Source organism: Balaenoptera ricei, chromosome 18 (assembly GCF_028023285.1).
Source record: "Balaenoptera ricei isolate mBalRic1 chromosome 18, mBalRic1.hap2, whole genome shotgun sequence".
In the NCBI taxonomy this organism is placed as follows: domain Eukaryota; kingdom Metazoa; phylum Chordata; class Mammalia; order Artiodactyla; family Balaenopteridae; genus Balaenoptera; species Balaenoptera ricei.
This window is the reverse complement of record NC_082656.1, coordinates 75,384,734-75,403,848: the sequence shown is the minus strand read 5'-3', so window position 1 is coordinate 75,403,848 and position 19,115 is coordinate 75,384,734. Positions and strand designations below refer to the sequence as shown.

General features: G+C 42.1%; 1 protein-coding gene across 8 annotated transcripts in view; it reads right to left on the bottom strand.

Moving 5' to 3' along the window:
• Positions 1 to 1,171: 1,171 nt before the first annotated feature.
• The window catches only part of TPP2 (tripeptidyl peptidase 2), a 68,134-nt gene continuing 50,190 nt past the window's right edge, over positions 1,172 to 19,115 (bottom strand). For 2 of the 8 annotated variants that reach the window (XM_059902692.1, XM_059902693.1), the window contains 6 exons: positions 12,186 to 12,337; positions 10,722 to 10,818; positions 9,595 to 9,725; positions 6,190 to 6,397; positions 3,898 to 4,017; positions 1,172 to 2,125 (listed from right to left, as the gene is read on the bottom strand). In XM_059902692.1, coding sequence (XP_059758675.1) covers positions 2,036 to 2,125; positions 3,898 to 4,017; positions 6,190 to 6,397; positions 9,595 to 9,725; positions 10,722 to 10,818; positions 12,186 to 12,337 — 798 coding nt within the window. In that variant the 3' untranslated portion in view covers positions 1,172 to 2,035. Of the gene's footprint in view, positions 2,126 to 3,897; positions 4,018 to 6,189; positions 6,398 to 9,583; positions 9,726 to 10,721; positions 10,819 to 12,185; positions 12,338 to 17,325; positions 17,380 to 17,772; positions 17,881 to 19,115 lie in introns of those variants that run through there. The other 6 variants (XM_059902700.1, XM_059902694.1, XM_059902696.1 and 3 more) reach the window with 6 other exon arrangements.

Sequence of the window (19,115 nt, the reverse complement as noted above, 5' to 3'; positions counted from 1 at the left end):
CCAAAGGCATGTAGCAACAGGAAGCATGTTCACTCAGAACGGCTGAACCTCAGTTAAGAGAGCAACGTGCTTTGTGATGTTTTCGATGGCCCTGTCCCCGTCCCATCTCCTGCTCCACGGCAGCCTTGAAAACCAGCAGCCTGGCAATCCCTGGAGACTGTTCCCCAGAAAACACCACGGGCAAGGCCGTCTTTGACTGGACTCAGATCTCTCGCAGGCCGAGAAGCCTTTTCCCAGGGGTTTGTCTAGATGATTCCAGGCAACTGTACAATTTTGTGGCTGCCTTAGATGATGGCTAACCGTTGGGACTACTTAAAAAGCTTAAAGGGAAAGGCTGGGAAACGTCCAGAGGGGCTCAGAAAGCTGTCATATTCCTGGGTACCAGCCACGCACATCGCGGGGCTGAATGCATCCTCAGGGAAGACCTGGGAAGGACCCAAGTGCTCACCCCTGGCTGACCCTGAGGCTCTGTGCTGCAGGTAGTACTTACAGAGATGCCAAACCCGGTTGTAAAACACGTTCTCTAATTAACATCCAGCCAGCAGCACGACCCTGGGGAGTCACCCTACCCCTTCTGAGCATCTCAATGCCCTGACTGGATTGAACCTGTGTATGTGCGAACCTGTATACGTGTAGGTGAAAGTATGTGTTTGTCAGAGAACATGCATGCGGTTGCTCATGGGTGGACTTTAGATTCTAGATGGCTCAGAAACTGTGCAAAATGTCTGCACGCATATTTGCAGCACTTTTTCATAAAGGGTCTAACGTCTTCATCAGATAAAGGAGTCAATTACTCAAAAAACAGTTACGAATGACTAAGACCAGATCTCTGGTAGGCCTTTTACAGTAGTAAATTCTAAGGGAAGATTTAAAAACCATACACACACAAACACATTTGCTATAAGACAGTAGAGGCCTTTTAATATTGTCTATGTGTGTTTATTTTACGGAGGAAGGATGAAAGAAGTATAGTAGCCAGAGAGATAAAAATAAAAAATTAAACCTACACAAAAGTTAATCACATAATAAAATTCGGAAATATATTCAAATAATTGCAAGCCTATAAGAAACATTATAAATTATTTCATGTTGAATTTTTTGTCTATGGATTTAATATATTATTCATTTCTGTTCTAACCCCAAATTTTATTTATGAAAAATTAAGACCAACTTTAAGAAGCTTCAATATTCACTTTTATTATTTATAAAAAAATTACGGTATGAGAGTGCATATGGTGTACTGCGATCTTGGGTTTGCACATTTATTCACGTGTTTACATTATTTCAACTTTAATATAAACATACCATAAATGTATCTTTACAATACCTGATACAGATTTAAGCTGTCTGGCACTTATACATGTATTATTAGCTCATTCTGATGCTCTGCACGTCAAGAAGGTGTTAGAAGTGATCGGCCTGAAATAACTCCAAGATGAAGACTGACTGAAGCAGTTATGCTCCAGCGTCCGCCACGCATTTATTTGTGCCGGTTTTATTTTCTCCCCTTAATTGAATGTAAACGTTTGCCAAAAAAAAAAAAAAAAAAAAAAAAAAAAATCTGGAAATGAAGTTCTGTTACTTTTTAGTCTAATAAATAATTTTAGCTACGCTTAATGTAGCTTTTTTAAGGCCTTCATACAATTGAAAAAAATTAAAGTCGCGCATGTTAAAACCCTGTTCATTTATAAAATAAAAAATAGAATTTTATAGGTTTGCAGTTAAAAGTTACTGTTGAAAACCTCTCATGCATGTAACAGCTGCAACCCAACTGAAAGTCCTTGGTGCTGGCAGCCAGGGCACAGCCCGCTGCCAGCAATGTGAGGCATTAAGAACACACCATGATGTCAGAGGTCTAGATTTACATGTATTAAGCCACACACCAGCAAATTCTCTGATAAATACACATCATTTTAATAATCAGCATTTGATAGCAGATGAAAACATGCATTAGACTAAAAATGCCACAAATTTGTTTTTATATCCATTCACTATAAAACTTTCTTTTTTAAAATTTAAAGTCTTGGTTCCTATTTTAGAATACAGAGTAATCAGGAGGATACATGATGGGGAGCCAGTTTTCAGTAAAAGACGCACAATGGGTCCATCCAAGCAGCTTCATCAGCTATAATAAAACACACACAATTATTAAAGAACAAATGTTTCAAGCTCAGCATTTAGGGTAAATTCTGTATTAAATATTTAGTAATAATAAAGACGTAGCAGGTAGAACTTTCCTTCCATCAACTCACCCACCAACCTTCCTTCCTACCAACCAGCCTATTGTGGTGATTACCATCATCCCTGCCAACCCTCCTGCTTTCCCTCCCTTCTGTCCTCCTTTCTTCCTATCGACTTGACGTGACTTGCTCCTTTCCTTCCAACCACCCTAGTTTCCTTTCCCTCATTCTTTCTGAGTGCCTACGGTAGTCAAACACTGTTCTAGGCATTAGGAAAAATCACTGAACAAACTCACTTCCCACTTTCCGGAAACTTAAGTTCTATTCAGGAAAGCCAAAGAGAAAGTCAGCAAGCTAATGAACAGATAACAAATGAGTAAATAATAAGAAATGTATCAGGTATATAGTAAAAATAAAACTTGCTATAATACAGACTGGGAAGTGAGATGGTCAAGAAAGGGATCTCTGAGGAGGTGACACTTAAGCTGAAATCTGAATGACAAGAAGAAACCTACTCTGTGAAAATCTGGGGAAGAGCTCTCCACGCAGCTGGAAGAGCTGGGTCCTCGAGAGGGGAAGGGTGCGCGGTGTCAGCCAAGCAGAGAGGAGGCTGGGACGGCGGAAGCAGTGAGGACGCGGGAGTGCGATATGAGATGCAGCTCGAGAGGCCGCTGGCAGAGGCCGGACCACACGGGCCTTACAGGCCATGGGGAGGAGTTTGGATTTTACTCTAAGTGTGACGGAGCTTCACCAGGAGGGGTCTAAAGCCATCTTTTCCGGCTGCTGTGTGGAGAAGAGCCAGCAGGCAAGCAGAGTGGAGGGGAGACAAGTTACGAAACATCCCCTGATGTGAGCATCTGGGTGGATCGTGGGCTTCACAAATGTAAGAGCTCAGTTCATAGCCTACGTGATGAGAAGACATTAAGTTCCAGAAAGAGCTCTCTCAACCTCCTCAAAGATCTGAAGAAGTGAATTTGAAATGTCTTACAATTTGAACTGACAGAAAAGGTCTGAGAGTAAAGATAACCTATAGTTTACTCTAATTACCAGAAATTGCCCCAGGAACCTACAGGTGAGTTTTACATCCAAAGAATACCTTCAATATGAAGACCAGACCCTCGGCTGCCTTTGGCAGGACCAGCGTACCCCAACCTCCATATACCCTTTAAGCATAAACCAACTATACGTGTACAAAGACAAGGCGAGGCTGAAACAATTTCTGCAGAGTTCAGTAAGTTCTTACACTTGACATTTAATTTGTGCAGAGAGCTCAACCACAGAACTTCCCTGCATATAATACATGGTAAAATAAAAAATGGCCTATCATGTCAAATGAAGAATAAGATCAAACATAAACTCTAGAAGTTCAACCATTTTAGAACTGAGCCAACATGTACTTAAAAGAAATCATCTGTTTCCTTCATAAAGGAAACCTGTCTTCTAACTACACAAAATACGCAATGCATTTTGCCTATGTTGAAAACACTAAAAGCCAAAAATATAGGTTTTCTGGACAGGAGTGAAAAATGTTTTAAAAATTTAAACAGCTTACTGACTACCTTTCATGCATTTATTTTATAGTTCACGTTATGTTAATTAGACTAATAATTAGTCATGATAAAGTTGGTACTGTTTTATCACTACCGTAAGGCTTTCTATCTTGTCACTCTACAATACTGAAATGACACCCAACAGTGGCAATTTAAATATCACTTACTTGAATACAATTTTTCCAGTTTTCTTTTGTTGGTTTTTCTTCCACAAGTTTAGTTGCAAATTTAAGGCCTCTCCCATACATTTTATTTACGAAGGCATGCTTGTATGCAAATGTCAAAACCTACAACGTAAAACAAGATACAGCTTATCTACAAAATATTTACAATTTAAGGCATATTGCTTTAATAATGAAAGAACTGGACTTCCCTGGTGGCGCAGTGGTTAAGAATCCACCTGCCGATGCAGGCGACACCGGTTCGATCCCTGGTCCGGGAAGATCCCACATGCTGCGGAGCAACTAAGCCCGTGTGCCACAACCACTGAGCCTGCGTGCCACAACTACTGAAGCCCGCGTGCCTAGAGCCCGTGCTCCACAACGAGAGAAGCCACCGCAATGAGAAGCCCGCGCACCGCAACGAAGAGTGGCCCCCGCTCGCCGCAACTAGAGAAAGCCCGCGCGCAGCAACAAAGACCCAACGCAGCCAAAAATAAATAAATAAATAAATAAAAATCCAAGAAAAAAAAATAAAGAAGAAAAATAATGAAAGAATTGAGGCTTTAACAGAGGTGTAGCTTTTCAAATGAACATGTTACATCAAGTAAATTTTAACAACTTTTTAAAACAACAATTAACATCTTTAAAAGAGCTGGGTATCCCACAGAACAGATAATTTATTTGGGGAAAGAAAGCTAGTATGATAAGTCACTAGCTGTTGGAAACCATACCAAAATACCTCTCTGCAAAAGAAAGCAGAGCTAACATAAGTGATTACAAAATTGCAAGTCAGAAGTACAAAACTACAGAGTCACTACGAATTCCTAAAATTGCAAAAGAGGATAAAAGTAAACAAATGAAGTGTCAGATTATATAAACATGTTCTTACTTTCAACTGCTTCCTTTTGTACAAGTTTTCTACCTTTAATTACTGCATCTGTCAAAAATACTCATAACCATTTGTTTATATCTTTAGTCTCCACTTTTAGAATGTGGAGCATGTCCTCAAAGAAAGGAATCCTGTCACACTTACCTGTGTTCTAGAGACAAGGAAAGGGCTCAACAACTGTTGCTACAGACACAGTAAACAGACAGGTGACATAATGCACGCCCCTAACGTAAGAGCGCTGTGGCAAGAATAGAATTCTTTACGACAGCTTTACTGTGACGCTCATCAAGTGTCTATCGACCTGATGCTGGGCCAGGCTCTTATTCACCTTTTTCCCAGCAGCGAGTGCAGTGTCTGGCACACAGCAGACACGAGATAACTTTGTTAGTAGTAACAGCAAGTATTGCTGACGCCCTTCCAGGTACGTGATACTCATTCATAAAAGCCCGCGGTACGCGGCCCCACAGCCCCACATGAGCATTCAGTCACCCGCCTACGGTCACACAGGTCAAAGTGGCAGCGGCAGAATCCAAGCTCCAAGAGCCTGATTTCAGATCCAAATTCTTAACCTCTGGTGCTGCTTCCTTCAGTTTCTGGAACATTACTGAGTTCCCTCTATAAAAGCACTACTGTACTGAGGTGGAAAAACCTGAAGCAGATAGGAAGAATTTTCTCCTACTTCAGGAGTCTTTACTACTGTTCACCATAGTTAATCTTGAAAACAAGCACCTGTCTACTAAAAAACCCCAATAGTTTGTGCTGGAAGAAGAATTCCACTGATTTCATTTCCTTTTTTCTTCCTTTATGTTCAGAAGAAAGGAAGACTGGCAAATACCTGTAGCTATATAATCTCTACTGTTAAGAATTATAGTAGAGAGCTAGAAGGCATTTTACATGTTTTTATAATCTAAACCCAAAAAGTTCATCAATGTTACTTTTTCTAAACTGGGCTTTAAAAACTGATCAGGTATAAATCAAGATGATAGTTATTTAGAAGTTACAAGAGTTTGGAGAGAAATAACAAATATCTAAACTAACCAGAATACCCCCATCTCCATCCCTGACAAATGCGCACAGGGACAGGTGCGGGAAGGTACGAAGACAGCTTTCAGATGCCCTTAATTTTAGCTGATACATAAATGGCTTAACCAAAGGCCCGCCACACACGTTCTCCAACTGTCTCCCAAGCTAGCGTGGTCCACCAGCCACTGTGCAGACAGATCAAACAATGGTCAAGTGCTTTCTAAGCCGGGAAGACCAGGGAGGCCTCGCTAAGCGCCTCGTCTTCTTCGGAGCCCAGCTCAGCCTCGTTCCATTTACCCTCGTCCTCTCCGGCCGGGCCCGCTGGGCACAAGGGATCTGGGATGCACCCCCAAGAACTGCAGCGAAACAAGAAGGAGAAAGGGTACCTTACTGTCGAAAAGATCAGTCCATTTTGTAGCTTCCCAGAAAGTTTCCGTCAGAGCATCCAGGGCGCTCTCTCCCTCCTCCTCTCGCCCTTCCAGGTCGCTCGAGGCGGCGCCGTCCTGCTCCTGGGCCTGGAGAAGGCGGTCGGCCAGGGCGCAGCCCTTCCTACACAGGGCGTCCACGAGCGTCGACTTCAGCTTGTCCATGTCACTGTGCGCCAAACCGACACATTCCACACGTCAGGAGAGCGGCTTCAAGAGCGCAGCCTCACCCGAAATTAGCCTCAGGCCTTCTCTGCCTAAGATTTACAACGCAGGAATGCGGTGCGGCCACGGAGAGACGTCTGCACTGCACAACACCTGAGCCACTGTGTTCCACACACAGACTAAATGAGTTAGGGTCGTGTAACTGGCTGAAACAGCAGGCCCTGCGCAACACAGGGGAAAGACTGCTGGGTTCTCAACTCTGCCAGCTAAGAAACTCTTAGAACAGTATCTTTTAAGTGTTTCAACGTCTTATAAATGTCAGTCGTTACATACTTGTGTAGTCGTGAACTGTCACGCATACACAGAGCAAAGGAATACAAGGCTTACTCTAGCATTTTAACACATCAACTCATTTATACTCAAAATAATTCTATGAGCAAAAGACCCTCAGTTGCCTCTATTTTGCAAAAGAGGAAATCGAGACACACAGAGATCAGGCGATCTGTTCAAGGTCCCACAGTTAGGCAGCGGCAGATCCAGAACTCCGAGCTCTGCGGCCGGTCCTGGAACCCCTGCTCTTAATCGCCGGGGCCAACTGCCTTGCTCCAGGCAGGCAGCTTTGTTTCTGATGTGTTCCAAATGCCCAGAACAATGCCTGGCGCGGAACAGGCACCCAATAAATTGCTGCTGAATGAAATACAGCAACAGCCTACACTCCTGGGACAGTACTGGCCCCTAGAATGCTTATTTGACGCATCCTGTCCAACTCCTGTCAGATACGTCTAAAGACGAGGATTAAAAGTGCTGAGAAGATGACCAGGAGGCACTCAGATATGGGATGAACAAACTGTCTAACAGTAAGCATGATTTTGAAGGACCCAGAGTGAAACGTGCCACCGATGAAATCTGCTGGGACTATAAAATCAACAATTTGTACAAAAGACAATTTAAATGAGAAGAAGAAGAATTTAAAAAAAAACCCAAAACAACGCCAATAACCTGCTACAACCTAAGTTACCCACCTTAATACATTTGCAATGCAGATGAAATTACGCCTAAAAGATGCCCAAGAGTTTATGAGCAAAGAGTTTCAAAGTTTAAAAGAGCCAACTTTCACTCTCTTTCCTGGGAAGCGTTTCTGGGGACTTGAAGTGCTTGGTCACTGTGGACTTAGGAACGGAAGGATGGTCGGGCTTTCATTTACTGACTCCCTCCTCACCCCACCTCTTCGATGCCAGGCGGCGCCTGACATGTCTCGGCAGTACTTCACTCATGCTTTACAGCAGCCTCAGCGGTCAGCAGTCAAGTGCTTTCCCCACGTTGTGAGGGAGAACGGGGGCCGTGGAGCAGAACTGGGCAGGCAGGGCAGGTCTGGATATCCACTCACATACGGCATCCTGACCGACTGTCCTGGTCACCCAGAGGAGGGCTGCAGGATGCAGAGCTTGGAGGGCGAGCTGGGGTGACAGGCGTGCTGGACTCGCCAGGCCTGGATTAAATCACCTTTAAGACCCCTTTCTATTTCCGCATTCTCTGATCCAATAACCTAAATTCCACATATCTGGAATGTTCTCTTCCTACCCTCTTCTAATTTTGAACTGACCTGCTCAGATTAAATACCTATTAATCCATGACGGTTTCCCTGCTCTCCTTCGCATGGGCTTTCACAGTTTAAAATACTTATTATGACCGTTAATCACATTCCATCTAGCAATTATCATCTTCTGTATTAGGCTGTATGTTTTCTAAGAGTAGAGAGTGTCTTGTTCATTTTTTTTACATCCCTCTCAGTGGTGCTACATACAGTGTTTGGTCTCTGAATCAAAGTTAGTTAGGGACTGATCAAGGTGGTAATAGCTACATTTTAGGAAGCAACTTCAATTAGATACTTTAGTGGCCTAAGTAAACCGCAGTTTAATTAAAACTTAGATCCCCTACAAAAAGTTAATATTTTTAAGATTACAAAATGGCCATCTTGCAATTTTTGACACGAGTGACTTAAGCGAAAGCAGCTGGAAATGAGAAATGCATGCCCCAAATAATCCTTTGGCTGTAACTGGCATTTCATAATGCACATAACTGGCATTTGTATGTAACTGGCATTTCATAAATGGTGGCTGCACCAGCCACTATTATTATTAACAACAATAAAATAGCAATGTTTCGAGAAGGTTCCTTTGGAAAGTGTGAAAGGGTGCTGACAATGGCCAAGAACCTATTTTGAACAAATTTTATTCCGCTTGAACACTGCTGCTTGTAAGATTCGTTGAGACCTATAATATCAGTATAAACGATGTAAGGCCAAGAGTTCTAGCAGTTTAAAATCAAGCGTTTTGTATGTATATAAAAAAAATTCTGACCGAAGCAGATGGAATCTTTAAGGGAAACTACCATATTTTCAGGCAGCCTGCACGGTTTCAGTTTATTAGTTACAACAAAGCTAAGAGGAGGAAACTTCCACCCTTGTAAGTTAAGGACCCCCAGGGTTGGAAATAAGCCAAAGCGACAGAGGGGAAACTGGTACTGGGGGTGTTATCAGGAGATGATGGTAAGAGCTCGTGGAAGGGTGAACGGGAAAGCCGCCAGACCATCACACCAGCAAGTGGAAACCACAATCTCACAAGGATGGAGCCTTACAAATGCCTAAACCCAGCTACGTGTCTGCTGTACACATCACGTTAGAGTTTATTAAGGCTAAACTATAATTCCCCCACCCCTGTTCTCCTCAAGTAGTACTGTACTGTAAACCCAGTTTCATAAAACTGAAGTTGCCAGATAATGGTTTTAACCCAATTTTATTTCTTACCACTTTACTAATAAGCATTATAAACTAAATTTGGAGTCTGTCACGCTATTGGTCAATAAACACTTGAAAAAGTAGTTTTACAGGGCGCTCTGTGTTTCCTTCTCCATGTGTCCAGTTCACACATATCCCCCAAATGGCTGGACTGCTTGACCACTGTCACTCAAACCTCTCCACCATGACAGCACCTGATGGTGGAGGAAGCAAACGACTTTTCTTTTGCTTAATCTTAAACGACTAGAGAAAATTACTATAAGATATTTAAGGATGGAGTACCCCCAAATCGGTAACTCCAATGATAAGGATATAAAAAATACCAGAAGAGAAGGATATTTTCAATAATTAAAAAAAGTAACTAAGAAATGAGATGCAAGAAAGAGTATTTACTGGTTAGGTACTTTTTTATAATAGCTGCATCGGGCCTGGGGTCAGTCTTCATCGCAATGTAAACTGCTAGGGCCGTCTGATCTATGTGAGAGATAACAGCATTTGCAGCTTCGACAATTTCATTAAGTCTTTTCATTCGTTCCTGGGGAGGAAAAAAAGAAGAAATAAGAAAAAACTGGATGTACCCATGAGTCTCCTGACACATTTCACTTCTGTGGGTCACGCCCGTGAGAGTTAGGACTCCCGTGGTGCGGGACCAGGTAGGCTGTGCAGCCCAGGGGCTCCGCACTAGCTCCTGGTGTGACCTTTACGACGGTCAGCATCTCTAGAAAACCTGAGCTCAGACGGGAAAATACCTACCCTACGCTCCCCACTGGCGCTGAACAGAGTAATACGCAAGATACGAAGTTCACAGAAATCTAAACTGTTTTCTACAGAGGCAGCTCTTTCCTTGGGTAACTTAAAAGTTCAGAAACGTGATCAGCTATGTTACCCCAGTCCCACAGCACATGAAAACAGAAGTAAAAAAAGCACCAGTTGATGAGACAAATTCTAATTTATTACTGAAATCTCAGAAATGAGAGTAAACAGGAATAGAACCAACAGAGTCTCACTATGGGCACCGGGGTGTCCTGGTGTCCTCAGCAATCTGGCTCCTCACAGGGCCTTCGGGCTCACACTCAACCCTTGAGGACTCTTAACTGATTATGGCTACAAGCACTTTCTACAGCCAGGACTCCCAGTGAGAGCTGGTCCACTGAAGGCAGCTGGGAGCTACATGGCCAATTCTTAGAACTTAGAAACAAAGTTAGCCAAGTGAGTGCAGAGGAGCTCCGCTTTTGCGGCGGGTGCCTTAGACTTCCAGCAGGCCCACGACCACTGCCTTGTGCTCCTGGCTCTTCAGGTCAAGGTCAGAAAAGCCATCCTTAGGGTTTCCTAGCTACTCCTCCTCCCACTGACCAAACGTGAGTCCTGAGTCAGCTTAATGAAAATAGCTCAACAGAACATTCAATCTGAGGCGACACGTTTTCAGTCAGCAAGAAGAGAAGACAAAGACTGCCCCCTTATTCCAAAGGCAAACCTTATCTAATACTGCAAACAAAATAAGAGAATCATAGTAAAGTTGAACACGCCCAACCTTTTCAGCATCCAACTGATGGAGTCGTGCAACGTACAGAGGGAGATAATTAGGGTATGTTTCCTTCAATTCATTATAAATGTCACTAGAATCCAGCCTACATATGCAAGAAAGAGAAACAGTCATTATTTCAGTTCTTTTAGAAAGAAAATAATTTGTCTTTCATATTACTTAACATTGTTTTGAAGTTCCAGTCAATAACCTAAGGTATCAATCTGAAATATAATTACTGACAAAGATTGTATTTATTTGCAGGCAGTATAAATATGCTTACCGAGAAAACCAAAAAAAAAAAAAAAAAAAAAAAACCGGAAATTATTTCATTTATGAGTTTAATAAGATGGTCAGATGAAAGTAAGCATCAACAGCTTTCCATCGTACCAGCTATAAGTAGATTTATCAACAGGAGGGAAAAAAACATTCAAAAACAGTTAAGAAAGATTAAAAGATCTAGAAATGCCTAAGGTCTACAAAGAAGGAAAATTTCCACTGTTTTGGAAGAATCTGAAGTCCTGAATGAACAAAGAGACAGAAGTTCCACGTTCCCAGCTGGGGAAGCTGAATAAACCAAGTCTGTTCTTACTGACTACACGGCGGGAGGGGCGGCGGGAGGGGCAGCGGCCGTGGTTCGCCCCGCCTGGCGGGACACCACGGCTCCCAGTAGGGGCGGGGCCACCGGGCCTGCGTTCTCAGCAGGGCCCACCTGGCAGACCCTCTGCGCCACGAGCAGGGGCTGAGCAGGAGAGAGCCCCCGCCTCCCAACGCAATTCACCCAGGACTTGGCCTCAGCAGCAGGCCGCGGGGCTGGGGTGCCGGCCGACACGTGCCGACCCCCTGCTCCTCCCGGCAGGAGAGTCCTGCAAGCCAAGGGGACAGGAAGCCTGCGGTCCTGGCTGCAGCCAGTCTGGAGGAGGCTCCGTGTCACTGAGCTGGGAGCGGAGCGGGAGGACAGTGACCTTGGCTCACATACCAGAGTCTCACTTTTCTTACTGAACTGTTGTAGATAATTCTTAAATAGGTGTTTCTCCGTTTGCTGTCTGTCCTTAGGATCAATTCCAGAGGTTTAAAAAGGTTGTTTTAAATTTGCTCGTAATCAAATAGTAACTGGAAAACCAGGACACAGTATCACTCACCTGCTACATGTATAAATACAGAGACAGCTAATAATAACAGGACAATGATTATCTTTGGAAAGGGGGCAAAAAGTGATTTATTTTCTCTTTTGTACGTTCCAATAAAATTCTCTTCCAAGAGCAGGTCAGAGTAAGGATTACAATTTTAAAAATTCTTATCACAAAAGGGAATTAAAGACTAAATATAATTACAAGAAAATTGAAGAGCACTTGCAGGCGTATCCACTGTTAACATTTCTGAATATATAGCCTTTGCATACACACACCATATTGTAGTAACTGGGAAAATAGAAGTAAACGCTTAGAGGATTAAAATTCATTTAAAACTTACTTTGTCATCCACTGAATTTTAAGATCTCGTAATGCTTCAGTAAACTCTTCTTTTAAATCTTTCTCTTTTTCTGAATCTTTTTCTTTGTCTTTGCTGCCATTCTTAGTCTTTGTTGGTGGAGATATTAAGTAGTAATGAACAGGGATTACATCCTGTGAAAAATGAACGTGGAGAGAGTCTTAGATTAACATGCTTAATTTTCCTTATTTAAAAATCTTCAATAGCCGAACAGCACGTAACATCGGCTGCACTTGAGCGGTACTACACTGTATTTCAGATTCTAAGGGCCAAAAATACATCTAAAGTTTCAATCTGAGATCAAAGTAATTTTCTCCCAAACTTTAAAGCTCATGCTTCTAATAACTCCTTTAAAACAAGGAAATAAGAACAAACTTTTCTCCATTTAAGTGTTATTTGGTATTCTTAGTTTTACTTGACAGACTGACTACAAAAACGTACTGAGCTTTCACATTTTACATCTGAGAAGAGAAAATAATTAAATTTTAAAGAAAGAAAGAAAAGATCCGCTTTTCTAATTAAATTTAAAGAGAAATTTCTTTCTTTATTCAATCCACAGGATTTACTGAGCTCCCGCGGTGTGCAAGGGTAATAGCTCCGAAGAGGTGAGGGACAAAGCAGACAAGGGCCTTTCACCCTCTGGGAAGACAGCCAACAAACGTGTAGGTAAATAAACAACTTCAGGAACGACACGTGATACGAAGACGACAGAACAGAGTAAGGGGACAGAGCGTGACGGGTGGGTAAGGGGGGACCCGCGCAGACAAAGTGGTCATTGAGACACTCTGCGGAGCCGATGTCCGACCTAACGGAGCCTCAGTGACCTAAAGGAATAAACCGCAGTGAACCTGAATAACCAAAATGCGGAGAGGAGGAGGCGTGCGGGGACAAGACGAGCACCTGCAGAAACCTGAGGGGGGCGCAGCAAGTGCAAGGTGGGGTTCTGAGAAAGGGCAGCGGCCGCAGTAAACAAGCAGGGAGGACAGAGTATGGGTAAAAAAACACAGGTTTTATTCTAGGTGCCACAGGAAGAGCTGTATGCAAGGCAGTGACACGATTAAGGATCTTTGCTTTTTGTTTAATAACTCTGGATCCTGTATGGATTAAACACTTTGTTTTTTTTTTGTTTTTGTTTTTTAATAACTCTTGATACTACGTGGAGAATGGATGACAGAGGCCAAAGTGGAAAAAGAGAAAGCAAGTTGGGATGCAGACCCAGGTGTCCCTACACTGACTGGAACTAAAGGACAGGCTATAGAAAAGGAAGCAATAAATGGACATGAGATGTCCCGGGAAGGCAGGACCGATGGTGGTTGCTGGTGGTATTTAAGACGAGGGGCTGAATGAGACCAGCAGGGGTGGGGAAGGGGGAAAAGAGCAAGCCCAGGAGTGGTCCAAAGCTTTCCACTGCGGAGGGAGAGCCTGAGGTCACGGCAGCCCCGGGGAAAAGCCAGCATGAAGATGGAGCGTGGCCGGCTAGTGACAGCTTGCTGAAAGGCGGCGTCAGGTGGGAGAAGTAACTGTCAAACCTGACAGCACAGCGGCTGCTGATCACCGACAGAGCAAGGGCGGCAGGGGAGGCTGGCGGGGGGCAGGGGCGGAGAGTAAAGGCCGAGTGAGAGGGCGATGAGAAGTAAACAGGTATGCGTGGTCCTTTTGAGAAGTTTTGCTTTAAAGAGAGCAAGTGTAACTACACCTATTTGTGTCTATTTTATTAGCAAGTGAGTCTTGTGAAAAGTAATGCAGGATCTGGGAAATGAAATCACCCGTTATAGTTGCTAGATCCGTTTCTGGCACAGTAACTAGGTGTCCCTAATTAAATCATTATTTATTAAGACAATTTCTAAAACTCTATCTTTAGGTTTATATTAAAAACGCTGCTAAACTTAAAATCTTGTATTTGTTTTAATTAACAAAGTTTCTAAAATTGGAACAAATTACACTATCAAAATTGTTAAGGCCCTCATCACATAATTTCAGAAAAAACTCTGCACAGGTTGAGTCACAAACTAGTACTGGCCCCATCTTCCCTGAGGTGTAAATACTACATAAATGTGTCCATTTTAACAATTTTCACAATTAAACTTTATTTGGGGATATAACAGTAAATCTAAGGAGCTACTGTTGTCGTAGCTCTAATAAAATAGTAACCACCATTTCAGTACAAGCCATTTAAAGCGCAGAAAACCACTGATGGAGGAGAACCGCAGAAAGCCTTTCTTAGCCGTTTGAGCACCACTCTCCCCTGAGGTCAGGCAGCGAGTCTGCAAGCGCAGGTCTTCAGTGAAGTGTGAGCCTGGGAAGGGGAATCAGCCCTCCCGTGGGCAGCCTCCTTGCGGTCCCTGCCACCCATCCTGCGCTCCTTCTCGAGGTTTACTCTGCTGGGGGGACACTGCCCTGAGCTTAAGCCGAGTTAAAAGGGTCTGCAACACTGAGTGGGTAACTGACCACCAAGTTCTCAGGGTAACAGCCCACTTCAGCGTCCTCTGTTTAGCAGAGACAACGCACCTAAGCATTAAAGGTGTAAGTGGCCTCCAACATTTACTCTGTTAACAGGGCCCCACTTCCTTTGCAGTCAGGCTCCTGTGCCGCCCAGTGTGCTGGAACGTGCCTGCACCTGCGTTCACTGCGTGCACCCCCCTGCTGTCCCCTCCTCCTCGCCTGAGCAGGGAGAGGGACACACTTCAGGAGGCCAGGTCTCTCTGTTGTGAGGCAATTCTTCCTCTGAGGCTCAGAGGTTAAGGCATTTGCTGAGATGTTTTAGTAAAGAGAAAAAACAGAATTGAATTGAAAGTGAACAATCCATTAAACTTAATCGATGGTCAACAATGAACTCTAACAAAGATCTGCAAATAGAGAGAAACCAGATATAACAGCAACCATAAACTATCCCTAAAAATGCAAAATATACTGGGAGAGTTAATGATGAATGGCCTTGGGGTGGGGGTGGGGGTACCAAGATTTTGTAATCGGCATTTTACATAGTAAATCTGTACCAAATTAGTAATCATAAAGGCTGGTGTTATCCTATAAAATATTTCAGGACAAGAGCTGCTTCTTGTTACTAAATATTATGGACACGGTAGTTTTAGTCCCCGACCAAAAGAGACATGAAGTTATTTTTCATTTATTTTATCATGGTCATCTGTTCTTTTTGTCAGTAAGTACTTTTACAACTCAACTTCTCACGGGCTTAGCATAGGGTCCATTTAACAGAAATGATTGTGTACCATTAAATCATAAGAAATCTTGATTATGATTTAAAAAGACAGTCAAAGAAGACTCTTCAGAGCAGAAATACTACAATATAAGCTCTCTATAGCAGACACTTAACAGTAAGCATATTTTTTAAGAAAAAAATTACTCCATTATTACAAAGTATTTCAACAGTGTTTGAACTGAATGATATTTAGAAAATCAAATCTATCTGCCAAACCAATAACTATTTAACATACCACCATTTAAATTTCGGTTCAAAACATAATACCCTTAGCTCTTACATGATTAAAAACTATAAATTCAAAATTTTAATATCTTTACACAAACTAAAATAGCTATTTAAAAAATTAATGTCATATCTGAGTGCTATTTATGTTAAAAATAACTATATTCTTTCATATTACAATGAACTTAAAAAAAGGGTAACATACATTTTCAACTCAAAAGTCACTGAAACCCAGAGGACAAATCCATTGAGGATTATGTGTACAAAGTTGGTATTTTGTTCAGGCAATAAATTATATATTTTGTAATGTGACTATAAAACTATATAAAATAACGATTATTTTTAAAACAAGAGCTTCACGTGCACTCGCACTGAAGATGGGGAGAAACGGGAGGAAGTGACTCCAGCTGCCCAGCTCTAGAAGCTTCACTAACCGTCAATTAACAATAACGTTCCTGTTCATTTGATAGTTTCCCATCTCAAATAATCTAATACAAACCAAAGGCACCAAAACTCCACAAGATCCACCAAACAACACAATAGAAAGAAAAACCCCAGCTCTGCCTTCGGGACGTGCACCTTCTTTTTAGTAGGCTCTGAGAATGCCTGCTCCTCATTCTCTGAAGCAGTGGCTTTGAGGCTATTTTCAAAATGAATCAAAGATAATTTGTGCATAAAATGAAATTACAGTTTTATGAGTCTGATGAACGGACATTTTCTGTTTTTATTCTGTTTTTGTTTTAATGCTGGTTAAGTTCCATTAAATGAATTTACATGGCCTTCAAATGGGTAAAGACGCTCAGTTGAGAAATACGGTCTACAGAGAAGCCGATATTCCTTTACCTGGGAAGATAACCCCCAGTGGTGTATTTTGTTTGCACAAAGTCTTTACCACTACATAATCATATAGAATTTTAGAGGTCATTTTAATAAAGACATTTTATCTATTATAAAATGGTGGTCCCCAGTTTCACATCACTATGAATTAAGAAACACTGAATTATCTTTTGTTTCTTCTTAAAACACTAATTCTTGCCCTGCAGTGCTCCCTGCACGCAGGAGAGAAGTCCCTACGATGACGAATGATGTCAGCAGGTCAACAGGCAGGTTTACTTTATAGTTTCAAACTTGTGCTTTCTGTTAAAACAGCACCTCTGCCGGAGAGCTCATCAAATATGTATCCCTTTCTCTAAACTAGACCTGAAGGACCATTTTTCAAATTAAATTTGGCTCCAGCAGTCAATCAGAGATTGTCAGGTAAGCTGCAGAGAAGCTGCTCGGATCACCTACTAGTTACGGTCTTACAAGCTGCTCCTGCTCTCAGTGTAAGTTTTTTTTTTTTTTTTAAGATTTAATTCTTTTTAATTATTTATTTATTTATTTATTTATTTATTTATGGCTGTGTTGGGTCTTCGTTTCTGTGCGAGGGCTTTCTCTAGTTATGGCAAGCGGGGGCCACTCTTCATCGCAGTGCGCGGGCCTCTCACTATCGCGGCCTCTCTTGTTGCGGAGCACAGCCTCCAGACGCGCAGGCTCAGTAATTGTGGCTCACGGGCCCAGTTGCTCCGTGGAATGTGGGATCTTCCCAGACCAGGGCTCGAACCCGTGTGCCCTGCATTGGCAGGCAGATTCTCAACCACTGCGCCACCAGGGAAGCCCTCAGTGTAAGTTTTAATGTGGGGCCAGCAGTCCTCATTTCTGTTTCTGCTCCGCCCACTGCCCTTTCCGTCTCTGCCTTTCCAGGACGCAGAAGATGCAAGAGCAGGAAAAAAAACTTCACTTTAAACATTTTAATAACATTTTATTAATCAAATCATCCAATTTAAGAATGACTTTAGACTTCAAAAATAATTGTTCTGTCATATATAGCTAAAAAAAATCATTCACCTTTCTATAGGATTTTAGATATGCCAAAGTTCAAATATTATTACTTGGTCATACCTGCAGTAAGAAATGAATAGCATTAACATGTTCTCTATACACATATAAACCAGGGGTCTTCAAGCAATTTATGGTAGGAAAAAAAACTTTAAGAAAGCAGTTTGTCAACACCGCACTATACTGCAGAACTTAAAGAAAGGAAACTAAGGGAGAGATTTTTTTTAAAAAAAGATAATAGTGACAGAAAAAGAAGTTTAACTAATATGCAAATAAGGCTTTAAGACATCTTTTTAAAGAACTGACAATCAGTACCTTTTTAAATTTTCCTTGTCGTTTTGCTGCAGACTGCCCCTGGGAGTTAGAACGACATTCTGTAAGAAAACATGCGTAATCTACACAGGATGGAGATACCACCTCTGTCTATTTTTCTGCCAGTTTCCGTCCCACCTGTATGCGTCACAGTACTTAGAAGGGTCAGGTCTGTCATCAAAATGGCAGGCTTTTAAAGAAAGCAATACTGCCACTTTCATTTTTTTTTTTTTTAATAAAAATGGCACTCAAATGTGTTCTTCCTAAGGGTCAATGTTTTTCAGCTTTTTATTTCAAAAGTTTGTAGAGCAAAATTCATTAGTTACCCAAACAGTTTTGTAAACATTAAATTTAGGTGACGGTCCGCAGAGTCAGACGTTCAAGGCTGTGACAACAATCACACATGCCCATGCAGCACTAGAAACAGCATCGTTCGAGGTAACTGGGAATGTCAGAGAGGAGCAAGAGGGACAGTTACCTTCCCAGCTGCCAGAACCGCAAGGAATGCGCCACGACTGAGATCCGGTGAAATAAACAATGTGCTGGGAATTATAATTAACTCTACAGCTTTAGGTTTTCTCAAGAAAATCTACCCTGGTAAGTAATAACTATAGTCAATCCCACCTGTTTATAATTTAATTTCACAACGGCCTCTTAAAGAATGCAGCCAGGAAGCAGTAACTATCTCTGAATTGCTGAAAGCATACTTCTAATAACAGTGCTCTTCTGCTCTCTTACTCATCACAGGCAGTGGACACTTCAGAAGTTATCTGCATGAGAAGCCTCACTGTCGAAGCCCCACAGCAGAGGCAGCAATATTTCCCATAGCGGAAAATGAAACCTACTTAAAAAGACCTAGACCAGGACTTCTTAAATCAGTGCACCTATGAATTCCAGTAACTACTGATTCACTTCACATTCTACTAAGGCTATATTATACTGAAGTACTTATAATTTATACTAAAGTACATATAAGTAAATAGTACGGACTGAAATGAGACTCAAGAAATGTCAGGGCAAACGACTTGTTCTAAGCACAAAGTCCTACGTGATGACGCTCCTATGACAGCGAATAAACCATCTTTGGTTCAACAGCGGTAAGACATGAGAATCCTTGTGAAGAGGTTTGAGCTCTATTCATTTTGATAACAGCACTTATAAATTCCAGAATTAGGTGGCAGACTTACTTTGTAAAAACTAATGCTAAAGAGAAATGCAGAACTATAAGAATGACAACTTTTACTGGCATTGAGCTAAAATGACATTATGACAGAGGG